At 43.4% G+C, this 21,740-nt stretch overlaps 1 protein-coding gene across 6 annotated transcripts in view; it reads left to right on the top strand.

Annotated features, from left to right (window-relative positions):
- Marchf1 (membrane associated ring-CH-type finger 1) overlaps positions 1-20,153 on the top strand; it is an 824,174-nt gene extending 804,021 nt beyond the window's left edge. For 4 of the 6 annotated variants that reach the window (XM_057752263.1, XM_057752266.1, XM_057752262.1 and 1 more), the window contains 2 exons: positions 5,969-6,116; positions 15,796-20,153. In XM_057752263.1, the coding sequence (XP_057608246.1) occupies positions 5,969-6,116; positions 15,796-16,094 (447 nt within the window). In that variant the 3' untranslated portion in view covers positions 16,095-20,153. The remainder of the gene's footprint in view (positions 1-5,968; positions 6,117-15,795) is intronic. The other 2 variants (XM_057752265.1, XM_057752264.1) reach the window with 1 other exon arrangement.
- The last annotated feature ends 1,587 nt before the right edge of the window (positions 20,154-21,740 follow it).

The raw sequence follows: 21,740 nt of genomic DNA, 5'->3' as shown, positions 1-21,740 counted from the left end.
TCTCTCTCTCTCTCTCTCTCTCTCTCTCTCCTCGAACCCCAGACTGGCATAGTACTGCCCATATTCAGAGTAGATTTTCCCATGTCAATTAATTAACAGAATCTAAATAATCTCTCACGGACACACCTGGAAATGTGTTTCCATGGTGACCTCAAATCCTATCAAGTTGACGATCCAGATTACTCACAACTAACACTGAAAACTACTTGGAATTATAGCAGCCTCCCAGAACAGAGCACATTTACTGCCTTGTTTGCAGAATTCCTGTTACTCGAGAGTTCAAAAGGCAAAAGGAGACTCAATTTGAGCATTAGCCACACAAGGCTATTGATTTGAGATTCTCAACTGTTCTTCTCCTTTAGAGTAAACTTAAGCTGTCATTTTTAGTAAGATGGCTAACTGCCTGCAATATTATTTTTATTTCAACCAGATACCCATGACTTCCTCCAATCCTAAACTAACCCATATACAAACTCCTCAAATGGTAACACAATATTTCTATTTTAATTGGGTATTTTATAGGTGCCTCTGGATATATGGCCCATGTTTTCCTGTTTCCATTCAAAATTCCTTTGGATGTGTTTCCCTGCAATGTCATGATACAAAACCCTTTCCTCTTGTCCCTATTGTCAAGAGAAATAGAGGAGCTGGACACACATGTGCGCACGCACACACGCACACACACACACACACAGACACTCACACACACACACTGTCCTATCACAATGACCCACGTACAGAGGTGCCAAGCAACATCAATATTCAGATAAGACATGTAACGTTTTAGTTATTTGTAACAAAGCCTGGGCATCCATATGGATAGTTAGGTGTCGTTCTGTAAGGACAGGCTCACATCAGGGACACTTTCTGACTTGTCTTTGACACTAACTGCCTCTGTCACTCAGTAACCTCAATCAGCTACTCTGTCTCAGGGTGGCTTTCCTAGCATCCACCAAACTTTTAGGAATTCCACTGAAGATCTGAAGAGGTAAACTTTCCTTCTGGTGTTCTTAAATGATTGGCTACAAGTGTAGCTGTGACTTTTTTATCTCAAAAGTTATTCCTCACAAATGTTCAGACTGTGATTTGGTTCCCTCCCAAAGTACTTGAAACTGTAACATGATTCTATTTTAATAGGTTTTCCTGTCACTTCAACGTTAATTTAGAAAGTAAAACTAAAATTGCAGTGGAGCTGCTTGTTTTAGTGAGCAATGAACTGTCTGCCAAACACTTTATTATAAACAAATTCACTGGTTATATGATTTCCTTTCACTCAGCATGGTATATTCGCTTTAGAGACAGTCAAGTCCTGCTGATTCTGCCGCCTACCCTAGTCTGTGATTGGGAGCAACAAGCACTGCTTCTGCACTCCGCCAAGGCCACTCTACAAAAGACCCTCATTGGAACTCAGGTTTTCAACTGTGTCACAGAAACCAGAGGGCTCGCTCACACCAGGATCGCAGACCTTCGGGATGCCTCTGTGGGTCGAGGGCCCTGCTGCCAAACCTGGACTCCAGCATTTAAGAACCCACGCAGTCTAAGGATAGAGCTGTCCTGCGACCTCCACAGCCATCCTGTGGGCATGTGTGCACACTCACTCGCTCACTAAATAATTGAAAAAATATTCAGATTACAGGAGCCTGGTTGCCACAATTTCCAATTCGGTAATTCAAACACTGGATTACTAACAAGCTCCCCAGCACCCTGACTGGTTCTGGGGAACACTCTTCGGAACTGCTGCTCTAGATTGGAACCTCGAGAAGCTTCTCTAGTGTGTCATGCCACAGAACCTTTGAGAGGTGTGCATAAACTCTCACATGACGGACTGTGTTACGGTGTCTACAGAATGCAATGCATTTCAGACCTGACGTATATGACTAACTCCACAGTAATAATACAAGAAGACTCGGAAAATTCCAGACAGTTAAAATGCAGCTTTGAATTTATGCAAATGAAATTATGGCAATAGTTAAAACAGATGTCTGGAAACTCCTAGCCCTGATTGTATAAAAACACAATGCTGCTAAGGACCCATGGGGACCGGTGCCACCAAGGAGCATCATTTGAGCTATCAGAGTACAGAGTTTCTGGGTTATGTTAGAAGTCAGAGAGATACATAGGAGAATTAGGAAAGAAAGGAAGGTGGGGAGGGAGAAAGGAAAAAGAGAAAGAAGGGATGGAGGGAGAGGAGGAAGGAAAGAATAAAACAATTATGCTCCATGCTTCGATGTTTGGTCATCTCAGCGAGAGAGCAAAGGCCAAGGGTGATGAAAACAAGGACCTAAGACCAGGGGATACGAAGTCTGGAAGCGAAGTCCACAACAGCTACGGAGGGCAGTTTGTTTGACCAACCATAGTTGATGTGGTTTCAGGGTACGAAGGAAAACTTGACTTGTACGACAGGAAGATAGAAAGTGGTAGAATTAAAGAGATGTAGGAAAGGAGCCGGGCGTGATGAGGACAGCTTCTTGTGAGATCAGCACTCCAAAGACTGAGGCAGGAGGATTGTGAATCGAAGGTTAGCCTGGGCTACATGGCGACACCCCATCTAAAACACATACAAGTGGGCGGGTGATGTGCAGGTCTACCAAGTCACCTGGTGCTGATAGAGGGAAAAGCTCTGAGAACTGGAGGAGCCTCTGCAGGAGATGTCCCAAGTGTCACAAGGCCATCTGGGAATGTGAGCGCAAGCCACACATTGCTTTGTGGCATTGGGAGAGAGAGACAAAGGCGATGTGGATTTTCTCGGTGTTTTTCTTTAGTTTTACCCAGTCTATACTAACCAAGCTTGCTACTGACTCAATTCAACATCACAAATATTAAACTACAGTACTTTCATAACTTGCTAAAATAAATCTTGTACCCTTACTTCTTCCATCTATTTGCCGTTATGACACATGCTTTGTTGAAAAGTTTGTACATGGACCTGAGCAGACATGAACAATTAATTAATGCCTGGATTTCTGGGAGGCCCCGTGGAGAGGCCCACATGCAATAATGTCTTCATATGGCAGAGGGCGCTGTGGTCCTGCATCTACACTGTGGAAAAAGTTGATGACTTTTCTACACTTTCTCCTTAAAACATCACTTCTAATTTCACTAACACGCAACAGCCTCTGAGCTCCTATTGCCCGGCACGGGGATCTTTGCCAATAATTTGTTCCTACCCTATCCACTCCTGGCATTTTTTAGACCCCCCCCCCCGATGTTAGACAATGTATTTCATTTCATTAAATTACTTTTTAGATGTGAGAGTTTTGAAAAGAGATTTGTTCATCTGTATTTCCAGGTATCTCTGTGCCTTCCCACCAGGGAAGCTAGAGAGCATGACATCACCTTGAGCTGAAGTCACAGGTGGTTATGAAGGAGTTGATGTAACCAAGACCTTGGCAAGGTCCCTGGCAAAGCCAGTGAGCACCAAGCCACCTCTCCTGTCTCAGAAATCCGATTGTTATGATGTTTTAAAGCCAATTTTCTGATTGAAGGTGGACTCTGTGTGCATGTGTGTGTATCTGTATGTGTTTACTTAAGTTAATATCCTGCACTAGCATACAGAAGATCTCTGTACAGAAATAAGTGATTATTGTACAACTTCACATCTTTTTTGATACAAGGGTCATTTGAGAGATAGTTATCAAATCACAAGGTGCTATTGACAAATGGCAATATTCTTTGATTTATGTGTTATTCCAATTAACTTTACAGAAATATCAAAGATGGAACAAGATCTTAAAATCAGTCTTTCTCAGAAGTGATGGTGGTTTTGTTGAAATGCAGTGCTCAGATGTTCATGATTCTTTATTGATCATTTCTCACTAGTGTCTGTTTTTTTTGGGGGGGGTGGAATAAGATGCTACAAGGCTAGCTGCAGGTGACTTGGCTCGAGATCTCTTTTCTTCCTTGAGGTTGCAGGACGATTGTGGATACTCTTTCTGGGCATGATGCTCTTGATACCCGGATAGCAAAGAGGAAAAGAACTAACACAAGGATCAGAAGGGCAATTCCTGGATCCATGAGGCAAAATATTGTTGCCCAGGTAGCTAGCCACTGAAAATGCTGGCAGAGGTGATGTCTGCCCTTAACCAAGAATGTTGGAAGTGCAGAATTTATTAGGGATCACAAGAGACCTCAGGGCCAAGCGAAGAATGGCACCTGTCCATTCAGCCTGAATCCCTCCCCCTAGCCTGAATCCCTGCCCCCCAAACCTGGATCTTTGCCCCTAGTCTCAACCCTGCCCTGCTGGCTACCACAAACTCTTCTCCTGAGCAAGGTGCAGACAAAGTAAATAACTCCAGTTAGTGGCTGATCCTGGACCTAGATACATGTCCTTCCTGCTTTTAATTGAACTATACTGAATCCCGCATATTGCTAGGGCAGAGAAGGAGAGGAGTCTTCAGGAATTCCAAGCATTTTGCTTAAGCAAAGACATAAAGAATTAGGGCTTATTAAAAAGCTTTGCAAACTGGTTCATAAAATCTGGAAATTCAAAAGACAAAAATAAATACTCCCAGCATGCAAAGGCGACCCTAGCACTACCAGGACTTTAAAAGTTGAAACGCCTGTTTTCAACTATGATAAACAAACCTTCATTGCTACTTCATGTCTAAAGCTTGTGACCTTTCTTGTTTTGCTAACTGAGGGGGCAGTCACCAGCATTCTGAGAAGTGGGAATCGGGGGACATGTGATGGTTGGAGGGTTTGTGGATTTCACCAACGAAGAGTCAAGGGCACTCTGAGAGACCCACAGCAGGTTCTCCTTCCAGTTCTCCGATGTGAACCGTCATCTCTCTAGGACAGCTTTAAACAGAGGGCGTTAACTTCCCCTTGCAGCTCTCAAGCCTCTGCTAAATCCTTGTCCAATTGTCCTACCAAGCACAGGACACTCGTCCAGTTACATGGTGATCCCTGGAGCGAAAGCTGCCAGTCACTGATTGTTAATGCGGTACGGCAATGGGCTGAAGCGAAAGCAAATGTTTTCTGAAAAGCTTACTGTTTTATTATCATGTGTGTGTGCACATGTGACTGCAACATGTACACACACGTGTGTTTTCACTCACCACGCCCCACTGTCTTGTTGTTTTGTTTTGTGACAGCGTTTCTCATTGAACCGGAACTCACCGGTTCCAGCAGTCTGCCTGGCCAGTGGGCCCCAGTGTCCTTCTGTCTCAGCCTTCCTTATGCTGGAATTAGAGTCACACACTACCATGCCCAAGTATTACAAGCTGAACCATCCATCACCACACCAGCCAAAATCATACGTATTGGGAACCTACCTCATTCCTATTGCAGAATGAGATACAGACAGACTTTGTCTATTTGGAGAGTAGGGATTCCTTCAAAAAAAAATTTAAAAAAAAAACTAAAAATGGTATTACATGCATTTACTCCACTACGTTGGCATGCCAAATATAGGAGGAGGAGCTACTTGTTCATCCTGGTTGACCAGAACTGAAATAATCACACAGAAATTGCATTAATTAAAACACTGTTTGGCCCATTAGTTCTAGTTTTTTATTAGCTAACTCTTATATTAATTTTACCCATTTCTATTAATATGTATATTGCCATGTGGCAGTGGCTTACCTGCAAAGATTTGGCACATCTGACTCTGGCAACTCCATGGGGTCCCTCTGACTCTGCCTTCTTCCTCTCAGCATTTAATTTAGTTTTCCCTGTCTACCTAAATTCTACCTTGCTATAGGTCCAAAGCAGTTTCTTCATTCATTAATGGAAATCACAGCACACAGAGGGGAATTTAACATTGTTTCTTATGAATTAAGTTCTCTTTCCTTTGTCAGTAATGACTTCATAGCTCTCCAAACGCAGAAACTTACGCAAATACAGCAACATTGTGTAAAACAGAAAACAAGATGTTGACTTGCAGTGCACATCCCTGCCTGGAACACAAACTGAAAGCCAAATATTCTGCTTATAAACGCGGTGGTGAGTGACCCGTTTCTGCTTGCAGTGGGAAAAGCTCCAGATGACCACAAGTGAGAGAAGGAAAATATTCTGCTCCGTCACATTCCACGTCATCGCTGTCACCTGCGTGGTGTGGTCTCTGTATGTGCTGATCGATCGGACGGCAGAGGAGATCAAGCAAGGTAACGACAATGGTAAGGACATGCCACCCTCCCTCCTCCTCCCCTGGATTCCCATGATGGCACCCAAGGGCAGACAGGGAGCTGCTGCTGTAGTAATGGTAAGGACATGCCTCTCTCCCTCCTCTACCCCTGGCTTCCTGCGATGGCACCCAAGGGCAGACAGGGAGCTGCTACTGAAGATTAGGTTTCCGTTAGGTTTCCAGGTAGGACACCTAAACAAGGGCCAGCACTTGCAGCCGAGCCTTCTCCAATTATCTCCTTGGTCAACTCTGGCTATAAAGCATGGGCCATTTGGGGTCCCACATAAGGACTTGGGAAGTGTTAGGTCCCGGAGAACCTTTGAGTCAGAGATTCATGGCTATTGTTCACCTCTTGGGAATTCCCAGAGGCTCAGGGAGCATCAAGCTCTGTCCAGTACAAGAATGCAAACCGTTAGAGAAGTGGAGAGTTTCCGAGCGGTGGCGGCACATGGCTTTAATCCCAGCACTAAGGAGGCAGAACAAAGCAGATCTCTGCGTCTGAGGTCAGCCTAGTCTACAGAGTGAGTTTCAGGAGAGCCAAGACTACACCGAGAAACAAAGAAAAGAAAGAAAGGGGGGGGGAATACAGGGTTTTAAAGTTTTATTTAATTCACCCTACTTGTTGCTTCTTTGAAGACTCACAGTAACACTGTAGTACAGCTATGTATTGGTTAACTGATGCAGGGGATTAGCACTGTAGCTGAAAATTTTTGCCACACCCAGTTTGTGAAGGATTGTGTCCAGGTATATTCTTAAGGTTAAAACCTTCCCAGGCTTGTCCACTTAGGGGCAGCAGGGCACACCAACCTGCCTGGACTCGGAGCTCCCAGAAGTGGGAGGGATTTTGAAGGTTCCTGGCCTGCAGGGCTCCTGGTGTGCACAGTAGTGTAAGGGAAGATGCAGTGGAGACAGCCTTGAAGATCCCAGTGTCCTTTACTAAGAACAAAATCACAAGAAAAGTCTAAATACAAGAGAAGCGGGTAGGATGGATTTTTTTTTTTTTTAGAATTCATTTATGTAACATCAATTCATTTATAACTGCATCAGTCACAGCAAATGTCTGGGTTTTGTCACACTATGATTCTCCCCAGAGTTTTAGCATGTAAGGTTTCATATTAAATCTGGATTTAATAAATTCTCATTCTCATCCCTGCAGGTAGGACCTTAAAATAATGATTGCACATAATAAGTACCAGACACCTGGCCATGCCTAGATAGACGCAGACTGTTCCTATTTCACAACACCCGACTCTCCCCCTTAGGAGTAAAGGGTGGTCCTAGCTACTCAGGACAGATCTGATGACTCCTGGTCAGAGACTTCCTCTTCTCAGATGGCCAAGTAGAGCCCCCACTGGAGAATCATGCATTTGCATGACTAGACATCCTTCTGACTTGGCCACATTGTGATGTACAAGAAGCAGGACTTCATTTCACATATGTCATATGCAGACAAGCTTTCCATGGGAAACCCTCTTATTTAGTCAGCTGCGCTTATCTGAAGCCTGAGACACATTAGTTGTGAGTGCTTAGAGTACCAGGAGGTTGATAGTCTCACATGGAGAAGAAACCACACACCTCCTTTCTTCTGTCCCCCTGCTAATGCTCCCGTGGCCATCCTTCTGTTCTTTTACCTTTAGCGCTGCTTGAATGCTGATAACCACCCCCTCTAGTTTTATATTCCACTCATAATATACTCCAAAACTTGTATGTCCCTCCCTCCTGAGAACATCTCTGGAAGTCTTCCAGGGACTCAAGGTCCAGATCCACACAATCTCCCACATCCAGCCTCAGCACCAGAAGAAAGACATCCCTAATAACTGGTCCCCCTCTTTTCTCTGGCCAGTCTCTCTTCTCCCTGAAATCAGTCACCAAATCCTCTGCATTCTGCCTCTATCCCCGGATGCTTTCCATTTCTCTCCTTCCCCACCGACAATATTCGTGTGAAAACTGTGTCTTTATACAAAGACAGACAAAGCCTCTTACCTAGACCATCTCCATTCTCCCCACATTCAACTCGTGTTCATTCTCTACTACAAAATTATGAATCCAAACATTATGTCCACTAAGTATTGTTAGTATGTAACCCCAATACCTTCTGGGGATTCTGCTGCCCCGAGGACCTATGTGTCAGCAATAGGATCAAACATCTTTCTTTCGCTGAGAATCTATTCTAAATTCCTGCTCAGCTCTTTCCCTCTGTGCAAAATAATTCTTCCCAGGTTCTCTTGCCCAGCATGCGTGTGTGTGTGCGCGCGCACACACACACACACACACACACACACACGGAGAGTCAGAGCAAAAGCGAGAGACTGCTCCCACACAGATCCCTAACCGAACTCCTAGGAAACTCAGCTCAAAGAGCCCAGTTCCAGCAACACTTTGTTTCCTAGGAATTCACGAGAAATGTACGTCCCAGCCTTCTATTCCCCTAGACCTCTGCATGCGGAACTGATGTAGCTGTGTAGCTCCAAAAGGCACCACCCTGTTGCACATTACCGCAGTCTCTGATACTTACCTCTGGGTGAGCCTCCACTTTCCTTGAGTGTTGATTGTCTACGGAGTTTCTCTACCATCACAGAGCCTGCCACCCAGACTTACTCCTTATGTGACTGTGTCATGCAGCCTTGCTGAGACTCTCAGCCCCACCAAGTCTCCCAACTAACTCAACCCATCATTTATTTGTCTCCCTGGATGCCCAAAGCAGGCTTGGAGCAGTGTAGGTAGTTGTTATCTCTGCTCACCACATCACTGTCTAAGACAGTGTGCAGAAGTACATACCCAAGCTTTCCCACCTTTCGATTGTAGAATTTTCTTTCTCATTTCTATGTGGGTCGCTGTTTTAATTGGGGTTCCTATTTCTGTGATAGAACACTGTGACCAAAAGCAAGTTGGGGATGAAAGATTTATTTCCACTTATACTTCCAGGTAACAGTCCTCACTAAGGGAAGGAAGGACAGGAGCTGAAACAGGGCAGGAACTTAGAGGTAGGAGATGATGCAAAGGTCATGGAGGGGTGCTGCTTACTGGCCTGCTCTTTATGGTTTGATAAGCCTGCTTTCTTGCAGAAACCAGGACAGTCTGGCACCACTCACAATGGGCTCAGTCCTCTCCCACTGGTTGCCAATTAAGAAAAAGGGTGGTGGCTTCTCAGAAAACTGGGAATCAAGACCCAGCAATACTACTCATAGGATTATACCCAAAGGATGCACACCCATACCACAAGAACATTTGCTCAACTACGTTCATAACAGCATTATTTGTGATAGTCACAACCTGAAAACAAACCAGATGCCCCTCCACCAAGAAATGGATAAAGAAAAGGTGGTACATTTACACAATGGAAAACTACTCAGTTTAAAAAGCAAAGATATCTTAAAATTTGAAGGCAAATGGATGGAACTAGAATAAAAAAAAAAAATTCTGAGTGAGGTAACCCAGACCCAGAAAGACAAGCACGGTATGTACTCACTCAGAGATAGATATTTGATGTAAAACAAAGGATAACCAGTCTATAGTCCACAACCCCAGAGAAGCCAGAAAACATACATGGATCCCCATGGGAAGGGGAAATAGATAAGATCTCCTGAGTTAATTTGGAACATTTGGGAGGGCAGTGAGAGGAAAAAGGGAGTAGAAAGGGGAGAAGGAGAGCGGGAAGGAGAAGATGAGGGATCAGGAAGGTTGAGTTAGGGGAACGTAAAAGAGGGAGAGCAAGAAAAGATATATCTTAATAGATGGAGCCATTATGGGGTTAGAGAGAAACCTGACACTAGGGAAATTCCCAGGAACCCACAAGGATGAGCCCTGCTAAGAATCTAAGCAATAGTGGTGGGTACCTGAACTGCTCTTCCCCTGTTCAGATTGATGATTACCTTAATTGTCATCATAAAACCTTAATCCAGTAGCTGATGGAAGCAGATGCAGAGATCCAGAGCTAAGCACTGGACAGAACTCTGGAGTCCAGTTGTAGAGCGGGAGGAGTGAGAATATGTGCAAAGGGGTGGAGATCATGATGCGGATACCCACAGAAACAGCTGGCCTGAGATAGTGGGACCTCACTGACTCCAGACTGACAGCTGGGGATCCTGCATAGGCCTGAACTAGGCCCTCTGAATGTGACTGATAGCTGTGTGGCTTGGGTAGTTTGTGGGGTCACTGGCAGTGAGACCAGTATTTATCCCTAATGCGTGAACTGGCTCTTTGGAGCCCATTCCCCATGGAAAGATGCCATATTCTACCTAGATACAGGGGGGAGGGCCATGGTCCTGCCTCAAGTGATATGACAGACTTTGTTGACTCCTCATGGGAGGCCTCACCCTCTCTGAGGAGTGAATTGGGGGGGGGGGGAATGAGGAAGTGGGATATGGGGAGGGAGAGGGTACTGGTATTGATATGTAAAATGAGAAAAGATTGTTTTAAAAAATAAATTTAAATTAAAAGAAAAGAAAAGAAAAAAGAAAGTGTCTTTCAGCTGGATCTTATGGAGGCATTTTCTCAGTTGAGGCTCTTTCCTCTCAGATGACTCTAGCTTGTGTTAAGTTGACATAAAACTGGCCAATACGACTGACCCTTTGCCAACTTGACACTTAAATATCATTTTTCAGTTAGAAATTTCCTTTCCTCATGTATCCACAAGATGGCACCTTAATATTAATAACACGATGTAAAACATACATAACTTTAAAAGGCCCACAGTTCTTACAAATTCAAACACATCAAAAGTTCAGTCTCTTAAAAATATCCAATCTCTGTAAAAATCCGAACTCTCTTTAAAAAGTTCGAAGTCTTTCAGCTGCGGGCTCCTGTAAAAATCAAACTAACTCAAATGCTTTCTTCGAGAAGGAAGGACCAAGGCACGGTCACGATCTCCAAAAGCCACCTCCACCAATGTAAATAACTCAATGCCTGATGATCTGGGACTCACTCACAGTCTTCTGGGAAACTTCTAAGGGCCATGAGTCACTCTCCAGCACTGCCGTCTGCAGCACAACACAGCTACAATACTTTAGTCCGCGAAAACCCCTACAGAAGTCTGATTTCCCAATCAAGACCTTGGTGCTGGTGATGTAGCTCAGTTAGGAGAGTGACTGCCTGGTAGCGGCAGTGATGTTGGTCACCATTACCACGTAAACAGGGTGCGATGGCTGTATCCGTCATCTTGGCGAACAGGAAAGTGGCAGAGGGATCAGAAGTTCAGTCATTTTTGGCTACAGAGCGAATTCAAGGCTAGGGTAGGCTATATGAAACTTTTTTTAAAAAAAAAAGTTTAGTTGATAATCCAGATTTGACTTTCATGCAGAGATTAGTGTTTGTATTTTTTCTGCTGCCTATCAGAAACCACAATGAGATCATCTTTCTCTTTGGTATTACTTTATATTTGGTATCTTTGGTCGTTTAGGAAACAGGTCTTTGTGGAGCAGAAGAGTCTGTGACTCTCCACAGAGCTGTGTACTTGTGGGACAGCCTTTCCCCCACATACGGCAGGGCAGCATGCATATCTGGCAGAGTCATCTGAAGCCCCTCCCCCCCACACACACACTGTGGGATGACACCATCGGACTGAGCTCTTAGCATCTTAATCTTCCTCAGGCATTGTGAATGCTGATCCTGAATTTACCTTTGAAGTTACTGGAGAAGGACCGTATAATTTAAAAAGCTAGGATATTTAAAATCCATCCAGAAAACCTCAAGAAATGTCTAAAGAGGAACAAATTGTCTTTTCCAACCAGAACAGATGCTGAGTCTAAAGCAGTGAATTTGCCTGTAGTGACAATAGGAGATAAACAGGCCCTTTGTGTAGTTGAAGATGCTGCTCTCTTAGAGTAGCCGTGTCTGGTGCCCCCACATGGAGCACCACCTCCCAGTCTCACATTAACAATCTAAGTTATTGCTGCAGCTACCTCTTCCGCTTGAGCAGCAATTGGTCCTCCTGCTTCTTCCTTTCATGTTCTATACAAATAGTTCTGTATATTATTTTATTTTTTTAAAAAGACCTTTTAGAAAAAACAATAATAGTTTGTGCTATGAATTGAATGTTTCTTCTACAGGGATCTGTATTGTCTTTTAGAGTACTGCTGTGTTTTCAGGGCTGATCTTTTGGCACTGGGCAACCAAATATTGGCAGTCGCTCCTCTAGGTCAGGACCACATCTTATTATTCAGAGAGCACTTGGCATTGGTGGAAGTTCAAAACAGTTCACTGCCCATAGCTGTAGCAGTAGCCATAGCCAAAGTGATAATGGTAGCCACAGCCGTAGCCATAGTCATAGCCAAAGTGATAATGGTAGCCACAGCCGTAGCCATAGTCATAGCCAAAGTGATAATGGTAGCCACAGCCGTAGTCATAGCCAAAGTGAGAATGGTAACTATAGCTGTAGCCATAGCCATGGTGATAATGGTAGCCACAGCCGTCGCCATAGCCAAAGTGATAATGGTAGCCATAGCCTTAGCCAAAGTGATAACAGTAACCATAGCTGTAGCCATAGCCAAAGTGATAACGGTAGCCATAGCCGTAGCCACAGCCGTAACTTTAGCTGACTTCTGGAGATCAGCACAGCCTTAATATGACAGACACTGGCTAGCAGTTCCTGGCAGGCCAGGGTGCTAGCTCTGTCTCTTCTCTGGCAGTTGTGCTGAAGGAAATCATCTCTTCAAAGCACAGGATCCTCATTTGGGAAATCAAGAAAGCTAGACTCTGTGCCTTCTAGAGGCTTTTTGATATGACTCGCTTTCAGACACCATGAAGCAGGTTTTTGCATCAGGTTAATTGAGATGTGTTTATATATGTGTCCTGCCACACCATTCATAGTTTATTTACACTGAATTTTAAATTTTAATATTATTTAAGAACTTAGTTGGAATATTAAAAGAAATTAAGAAAAAATATATACTGTCTTGTTTAATTTATGAAGCTGCAAAGGGGAAAGCAGAGAGCATCAAGCCACGCACACTTCCCATGCGTGTGATCAAAGCGCCAGCAGCCACATTCCAGCTTAGCAGTGTGATATTGTGGTATTTTGTCAAGACATGCAGTGTCCCTGCAGCTTCTGGGCCCTCTCCTTCACTGCTGAGGGATTTAAAGGCTTTAAACATCCTAGGTGTTCCCAGTCACGTGACACGATATACAGAGCCCTGAGAAATGCCATACTTAAAAGAAAGAGATAGAGATAGACTATTGGTTTATAGATGAGAAAAAAAAAAGGTTAACTTGCTTGATCTGCAGCCACATTACAAGCCCATCTGGGGCCTTCTGATTTCTCTGATTTGACTTAAAAAGAGAACAGATATATTTAAGATATCCTAGTCTGTGTGCCAGAGAGGACAGAGAGCTGGCTCTGCCATCAAGGGAAATGTATTTTCTGAGAGACAGAATTCCTAGGGAAGAAGCGTGTCTGAAAGGCCCAGGGACTGTGCCCCAATTTATAAGTCACTGCCATTTGTTTGCAAGCTTGAAATAAGAACTCCCTAACAAATTCAGTGCACACGGCTGCTCCTTCCTTCTGTGTAAAGACCTTTTCATTGATTTTTGGCGGTCGTTTTGAGGTGTCCCTCTGGTGAAAAGAATCAAAACAGCTAGGGATGCTGGGCGCATACGGTGAGGCTGTATACAGCGGCCTCTGTGCCAATGCCATGGTTGGCAGTTAACTGGATTTCAGACCCCTGGATTCTGGAAGCATGCGGAAGTTGGAGCCTACAAGCAGTGAGAAATATCTGAGTGTGGGCACCACAGAAATCGCTGCTCTTACTGTTCAGCTTAGCCAGCCAGAGACATGGAACCCTCAAGTTTCTTGGGCCACCATAGTGGCTGTTCACATGTCACACTGTTTCTTCACTGAGATAACCCCAAGAACCCCATGGGGAGGTGTGACTTTCACCTCCTTTTTTTTTTTTTTTTTTTTTTTTTGGGTTTTTCGAGACAGGGTTTCTCTGTGGCTTTGGAGCCTGTCCTGGAACTAGCTCTGTAGACCAGGCTGGTCTCGAACTCACAGAGATCCGCTGCCTCTGCCTCCCGAGTGCTGGGATTAAAGGCGTGCGCCACCATCGCCCGGCTTTCACCTCCATTTTTAAGCTGCATAGTCAAGCATAGGTTCCTTTACATGTCTGGCAAAGGAAGGAAATTAGCTAGAACGGCAGGTGCAGTTAAACTGTGTAGGAGTTTGGATATTTTTCTAAATATTTGTGATGTGTGTGTGTGTATGTGTGTGTGTGCACGTGCACATGCCAGTACACTGGAGGGCAGAAAATGGAAAGTAGACGTAAGCACTCTAACAACATGAACTGAGATCATGTCCCTTTAAATGTTAACAGCTGAGCTACCTATCTCTCCAGCTTGGCTTTTGTTATTGTTCTAATCATCTAGCATGATCTAGCATGATCACCTGCCTTCCTAACTTGACAGTTGCAGGGAATTCAAAAAGGAGCAAGATGGCTCAGCAAGGTAAGGCACTTGTGGTGAAGCCTGAGAGACCTAAGTTTGACCCGTGGGGCCAAAATGCCCACGGGACTTCTCCAAAGTCGTGACTCAGGAAGTCCGGATGGTCTCCAGCACCTCTCCCAATTTAATATTCTCAGTCCTTCCATTTGCTCCAAAGCGAATTAATAGACGTTAGTAACATTTCTAGTGGAATTCTACGTAGACCATGCGAAGTATTTTGAAAAGGGCATTTGCCTTTTCAGACAGCAAAAACATTGTTTTTCTTTAGATGCCAAAACCAAAGGTTGACCTAGAATGCTATGGCGATAGAGATCATGCAGTTTCACAGAGAGCAGCAGGAAGTAATGCCACTAATTGAAGCATGAATTCGGTGTTTGTCAACTTCATGGCACAAACTGCATCCTTTTCTCACTGGAGTGGGCGCTAATGAATCCGTAGTTTATAAAGAGAATGGGGACAGCCCATGCATGCTGCAGCCTAAACCTGTATTAGGACAGGGGACAGCTGGTTTCCAACATTACACAGATAGAACTTTAGATAAAGTATAGGAGAGAAGTAGCTAAAGGGAGCTTCCTGGCTATGCAGAAACTTTCTTGTGAGTTCTACTGGACACTCCTAATCCACTGTAAAGATAAGCTTCCTATTTGATTACTAAAAGAAGCATAGAAATACATGTAGGTGAGCAAAGTCGGAAAGAGACTAAGGTGGCATCAACAGCAGTGGGGAGATGTTTCCTGCCAATAACATAAATCCATTTAAGGTTAGAGTTGCCCCCCCACACACACACAATTTTTCAAAGGAAAAGTTTTATTTTCAAACCAAAAGAGGTTACACACTTAAAGAAATTTTTTTCTTATAAAGATCCAGGGAGGTCATGTTAAAAAAACACTAGCTTTATAAATGATCAATAGGGTAGAAAACACGAAAGCTTTTGCCAGGGTCCCAAAGTTTGCGTTGTTCACAAGAGAAAGAAATTGTTATACCCAGGGCTCATTGACATCCCTGCAGCCTCGCTCTGTGAGTGAATCAGTAGTATTGCTTCCTGAGAAGTCTGGACATACTGAAGATGCTCACTGTTGCAGAGTCTGGGGAGCCACAAATTGACCCGATTCCCTTTGGCTGACCTTGCACCACAACATACAATATTCTGAAAAGTATGTGTCCTAGGGATCATAGTGGGGGAGACCAAAAGGAGACACGAAAGCTTGATAACATCTCCCGCTCTGTCTGTCTCACAGGTGTGCTGGAATGGCCCTTTTGGACAAAACTGGTTGTAGTGGCCATTGGCTTCACGGGAGGTCTCGTCTTCATGTATGTACAGTGTAAAGTCTACGTTCAACTGTGGCGTAGGCTGAAGGCCTACAACCGTGTGATCTTTGTGCAGAATTGCCCAGACACTGCCAACAAACTGGAGAAGAACTTCTCATGTAATGTGAACACGGAAATCAAAGATGCTGTGGTTGTGCCTGTGCCACAGACAGGTTCAAATTCACTGCCACCTGCAGAGGGCGCCCCGCCTGAAGTGATACCGGTTTGATGGAGCTGGAGGGGAACTTCATCACAGAAGGATCTTTGCAGCCCTTGCCACAACACTCAGAAATGCTTCTGCTTTGGTGGCTTCCTTGTCTTCTCCGTTCCCCTACTGACTTGTTTGTCCTGACTTGGAGCAAAAAGGAAATGAGGAGAAAATATCAAGTGGACAAGATCCCAAGAAGCAGAGCCTGCAGTGGGACCTGGAAAGGTGAAGGGTCTGAGGGAGTTCGTAAGGAACGCTTGGTACAAGGCTTCCAGCAATGAAAGATCGGACGGACATGTGATCCTCTTTCAATCAGTGCAGAGGGAATCCCAGAACAGACTTCAGATGCGGTATATGCTTCTTTAGAGAGTTCTGTCGTGTGAACCTTCGCCACTGGAAGTGACACACATCTGGTCCTAAGCCTGAAACTGTGTGCGTCGCCCCTGAGTCGTCGTCACCTCGGAGGCGAGCTTGGAGGACTTGAGGTTTTTTACACTTTGACAGCTGATTTTTTTCTGGCTATTGTGAAGTCTTGTTATTTTGACAGATGCATGTTTTTAAATGGATGCGACACACATTTGAAGATAGAAATGTTTGGAGTTTCGTTTAAATTTAAATCACGAAGAAAAGAGTTCCAGAGCATTGTGGAGCTTAGCTAGTGCCGGTTTCTGAAAGCAACTATCATGCCGTGTTTTATCTGGTCCTTCTCACACAGTGCTCAACAATAGACACATAACATGAGTTGCAAATGCAGATGTAAATGGAAATCTCCTAGTGTGCCCCATTAGGAAAAGTAAAAATAGGTCAATTAATTTTTATAATTTATTCAGCATTATATATACAGGTTACTTTATGTCATCAGTGGAAAAGAATATTAAAATAGCTTTCATCTTTTTCTTGAACCAAGTCTTCAAAATCCAGCATGTATTTATGACACAAAGCATTCTGAACAAAGTATGTCGGACAGGATCTAATTAAGGATATTGGACAGCAAAGCCTTCTCATTAAAAACCACACCTGAACATTTCAAAACAACGGTTTAATCCATTATTTTGTTTTGCAGTTTCATTTAAATGTTCATTTTCAAAGCATTAAACTCATTAAATTAAGTAGTCCATCTTGAATTCAGTGAAGGTCCAACTTCCCAAAGGGGGGTAAAAACAAAAGTATGGGGAGTCAGTGCAATCTGTAGCGATGTTATGAAGTTAACTTCTGTGTGGTACCCATCAAGTAATCATGAGAGGGAAATAAAAATTAAGTATCTTGTTACTAAAGCAGATGTGTTAAGGTTTTAAAACCCATATGGAGTGTCAATGTGCCAGGCGAGCATCTCAACTATGGATCTCAACCATGTTCACACCTGACAGCATTCTCTTACTCGGAAGTAAAAAACGATTCTATGGTGGGTGATGAGCTGGTTTCCAGTTCAACAGTTGAGCACCGTGTTCTATACAGATTCACATAAACTGATCAGACATTGAGGTGAGCTAGGTAAATAATCACAGAAGGTTATTTGTCAAAACATCACGTTTTTAAAAGGTGACTTTTTTAGTTAGCTGCCATTATTTATTGTCCTTAAAAGGCAGAGATGGCCATTAAAACCAAAGCATGGGCATCATGTTGCACAAAGCTAGGTACCATATCCATGCACTTTGTAATTATCAGTGTTTGCTTTTCTCAGATGATCAAAGGAAAAGGGGAAAAAAATCTTTCAATGAGAAGAGAGTATGATATTTGTAGTGATTGACACTGGGTCCAATTAGTCCCACCCTTAGAAATAAAGACATAGTAAACAATGTCAATTGTGTGTGTGTTTGACGTGTATATTCATGTACATATACAAGAGAAATGTTAAGATATCCCGTCAGGAATCAGAAGCTTAAAAACTCATCCTTCCTAAAACTTGTGGAGGGACAAGCATTAAGTATGTAGGGAGAATATGATGAACATGATTAAACTGGACCAGACCTCTGGGGCAAATGAGGATTTGCAAGACATAAAGACATAAAAACTTTGTATTAAGTAACTTAATAGTTTCCATTTTAAAGATTTAAGATGAATATGAACAACAAAGAATGAATCAGTTGATCATAACTTCGGACAAAAAATATTTAGTTTTCCTGTTTCTCCTCTAATTCATTTTGGTAGGTACACAACTAATCCCAGCATTCAGGAGGTTTGTTATCCTTTGCTACACAGCGAGTGCCAAACAGAGGCCAGCCTAGGCTATGAGACCTTTTCCCAAAAATAATACATAACAAACAAGCTTTAAAATTACACAAATAAAGCCAGTATTGAAACCATCTCTGCACATCTGAATGGTAACGGGGTTTTCACTTAATAACAACAAAAACATTCGGCTTTGGAGACCTTAGAGCTCATGGAGAGACCTGCTTTCCAGAACGACATCATTGTGAGGTGTGTTTACCTGCTCTCATGTACAAAATAAAGTGAGCTGAAACCTAAAACTGGACTGCTGAGCTAGTGTTAAGACCGGATTTTTACAAAGTGAAGCTGGGGCATTAGAAGTGCTATAAACCACAGACATTGAAAATGTTTCTGTCAAGAGTTGACATTTCCATTTGTTATAATTAAATATTCAATTGAGAAGGAATTAAAACACTTAAAAGTGGAGCTCAGAGTTGGGAGAGATGGATCGCTGCTTAGGACACTCTCTGCTCTCATAGCCGGTCTCCGTGAGTTCCCAAGTACCCACACAACAGTTCACAAACACCATACCTGCTCCAGGGTGCCAAACACATTCTCTGGGCTCTGAAGGTACCCTCCTCTGCCCACAAGGACAGATACACAAATAATTACAAAAAACAAATTTAAAGTGACACCCCCCCCAAAGCAGGTTAACTTTAAATATAAAATAACAAAACCCTACAAAAATAAAGAAAAAAAAATGTAACTTTGAGTCCCAATAACCCAGAACACTGCATGGCACAGTCTTTCTCAGAATATCCCAGGATCAAAATCCCACCCAGAGCTGCCTCTATAGATAATGGTATTCCACAAGAACCCTTGTACTTAAGCTTTTCCTCTGTGGAAAGGACCTTGGGTACCCTTTAGACAGGTATTCTTCCGCTGAAATGAGGTCATTGGCACACTGACAATATTATGAAAATCACAATGGTCGGGGTGGGAAGTAGCAAGGACATTTATGCCACCTGTCAGATATAACTTACCTGGCCTTGCCAATGAATATGTTGGGACAAATATTAAGTGGGGAACCTAAAGCTTACCACTGTAATTGTTATAAAGTCGTGTCCTTCCATCAGCTCAATGGTGCTATTTCACACAATGATACAACGAAAGGAAGTGTTGTCATTTGGGGCTGCAGCCGCATGTCTCCCACACCTGAAGAAACCCACGTTGAAACCAGAGATAACGCTCAAAGGAGGAAGTATTTTAACGGTGTGCAATTTTTGAGACTGGGCATTTGTACTTCTTTAGTTTTATCTAATTGTCTTTCATTAACAATTTACTGTTTGCGAGTAATGTGTGCTTACGACAAACTAAGGGAACTGTCTGTGAACTTTGTATATTAAACAAATGCTCCGAACCTTGGCTATAGCTCCTCTACTTCCTGCCTATGTAACGGGATTCCTAGAGTTGTATTGAGAGCATCCCAAACCCTTGAATTCTTAAGATTTCATAATGGTCTGAGTCTTTAAATAGAATTTGAACATACCTATGGTCAAATCTATAGTTATTAATCTCGTGTTATTACTGGCAACTTGAGGGCCCCACTTAGGATGTAACGTTACTGAGAAAACTGTGGAGCCCTTTAGGGGCACTCAGTCTTGTCAATAAAATGAGAACAGACACGGACAATTTTATTAGACTTTAATCAACAACAGGGTGGACAAAATGGAAATCGCAACAGCTACCGGAAGGGAGGACGAGACATTGCAGATACAATTGAGTAAAGATAGCATGTTTAACAACAGCTGTTAGCCACATTTTGAACAAGCAGGCGCATAGACATGTAGGAAGGCTCCAGAGTAAAAGTGAGAGCCCAATGGGTAACGGAAAGCATGCTCAAGGTCAGGACCGTACTGGGGGAAGACAGAAAAGAAAAGAAATCACAGCTTTTTCTGAGAGGTGTGCAACGTTACAGGGCTTCATGGCAGCTCAATATTGACTGTACCTGGGCATGGCTTTCTAGGAAAGAAAAGTACATTATCTCATTAAACAGATTCCTCCGCTCTCGCATGAACTAAAGTGAACTGGCCTTCCGAAGTGGTAGTCCCTTAGCCAGGTGATGGACCAGCACAGACTAACTCTGACGTTTTGAGTAGCTTGGACTATTAGGTCTCCAAACAGGCCTGGAGTAGACAGCATTCTTTTGACCAAGAAGAAATACCAGCCTTCCAAACAGATAAGAATAAATATACATTAGCCAAAAGAAATAATCTATAAACTTCCAAAACCCATTTTGAAAGCGTCTGAGGAGTACTGCAGCATGAACAAGGCTGTGTCTCATAGCTGCTCAGGTCCCACAGTGCTCGGCTGTCAGATTGGACTGGCACAGCTCCTCCTCGCAGTCTGGGGCTGTTTGCACAGACTTCCCGCTGCTAAAGCCCAAGTTTCTAGCTCCACCAAAGAAAAGGGCTTCAGGACAAGCCAACATAGTTGGCCTCATTAAAAAGCAAAGGGTGCTTCCGGACAGAGCAGGGCACACCCACCCAAGAGTACGGTGTCTGCTTTCCTGGGGTCACCTCAGTGTGCTGCAATGAGCATGTCTACATATGCACACTTGTATTCCTGCAGCTTCCCCAGTGGCACAGTCTAGAGAGTCGCTTACTATATATAATGCTTAAGGAGTAGACTAATAGAAGAGTTCTGTCTTGTGGAATTACACAAGAGATTTAACACATGATTCAGGTCTCAGGGAAAACAATATGGAGTATAGTTTGCTTGCCCGTAAGATGAAAATGATACTACATTCATTCCAGCAAATACAGCAGGGCTTTTTAACAGAGATCCAACAGTTGAACATTTAGCAAACTAGTGTTTATGCACTTAGAAACGCTAAAAAAGTAATGAAATAATCTTAAAGTTAAGAAAAGAACTTAGTGGAAACTGTAAAGCAGAACTGCTACTACCACAACTTACGAATGTGCACAGGGCCACACCTTTTGACGGGTATTCTGTAACAGTGACCTGCTGCTTGGACACAGGAAGGAAAGAGCCATCTGTGTCACTCAGCTGTTCCCTGAAAGATGGAGTGGTTACTTTTGTGCTGTGTGATCTAAATTTCTAGCAGGAAAACAATTAAGGAAAAGTGTATTGTGGCTCAGTTCCAGGACTTCAATTTACCACAGCTTAAGGACACAAGTTGTCCCAATGGCGGGAAACTGAACTGGACCCATGTAGTAAGGAGAGGGCCAGCTGTTGGTTCCCGGCCACTTAGCTTGGAAATAATCACACAGAAACTGTTCTTAATTAAATCACCGCTTGGCCCATTAGTTCTAGCTTCTTATTGGCTAACCCTTACGTATTAATTCAACCAATTTCTATTAATCTGAGTATCGCTATGTGGCTGTGAGTTACCGGCTAAAGTTCCCAGCGTCTGTCTCTGGTGGCTTCTCTCTGATTCCACCCTTCTTTCTCCCAGCATACAGCCTAGCTTTCCCCACCTACTTCTGTTCTTCTCTG

Source organism: Chionomys nivalis, chromosome 20 (genome assembly GCF_950005125.1).
Source record: "Chionomys nivalis chromosome 20, mChiNiv1.1, whole genome shotgun sequence".
NCBI lineage: Eukaryota > Metazoa > Chordata > Mammalia > Rodentia > Cricetidae > Chionomys > Chionomys nivalis.
This window is presented reverse-complemented; position numbering and strand designations above follow the sequence as displayed.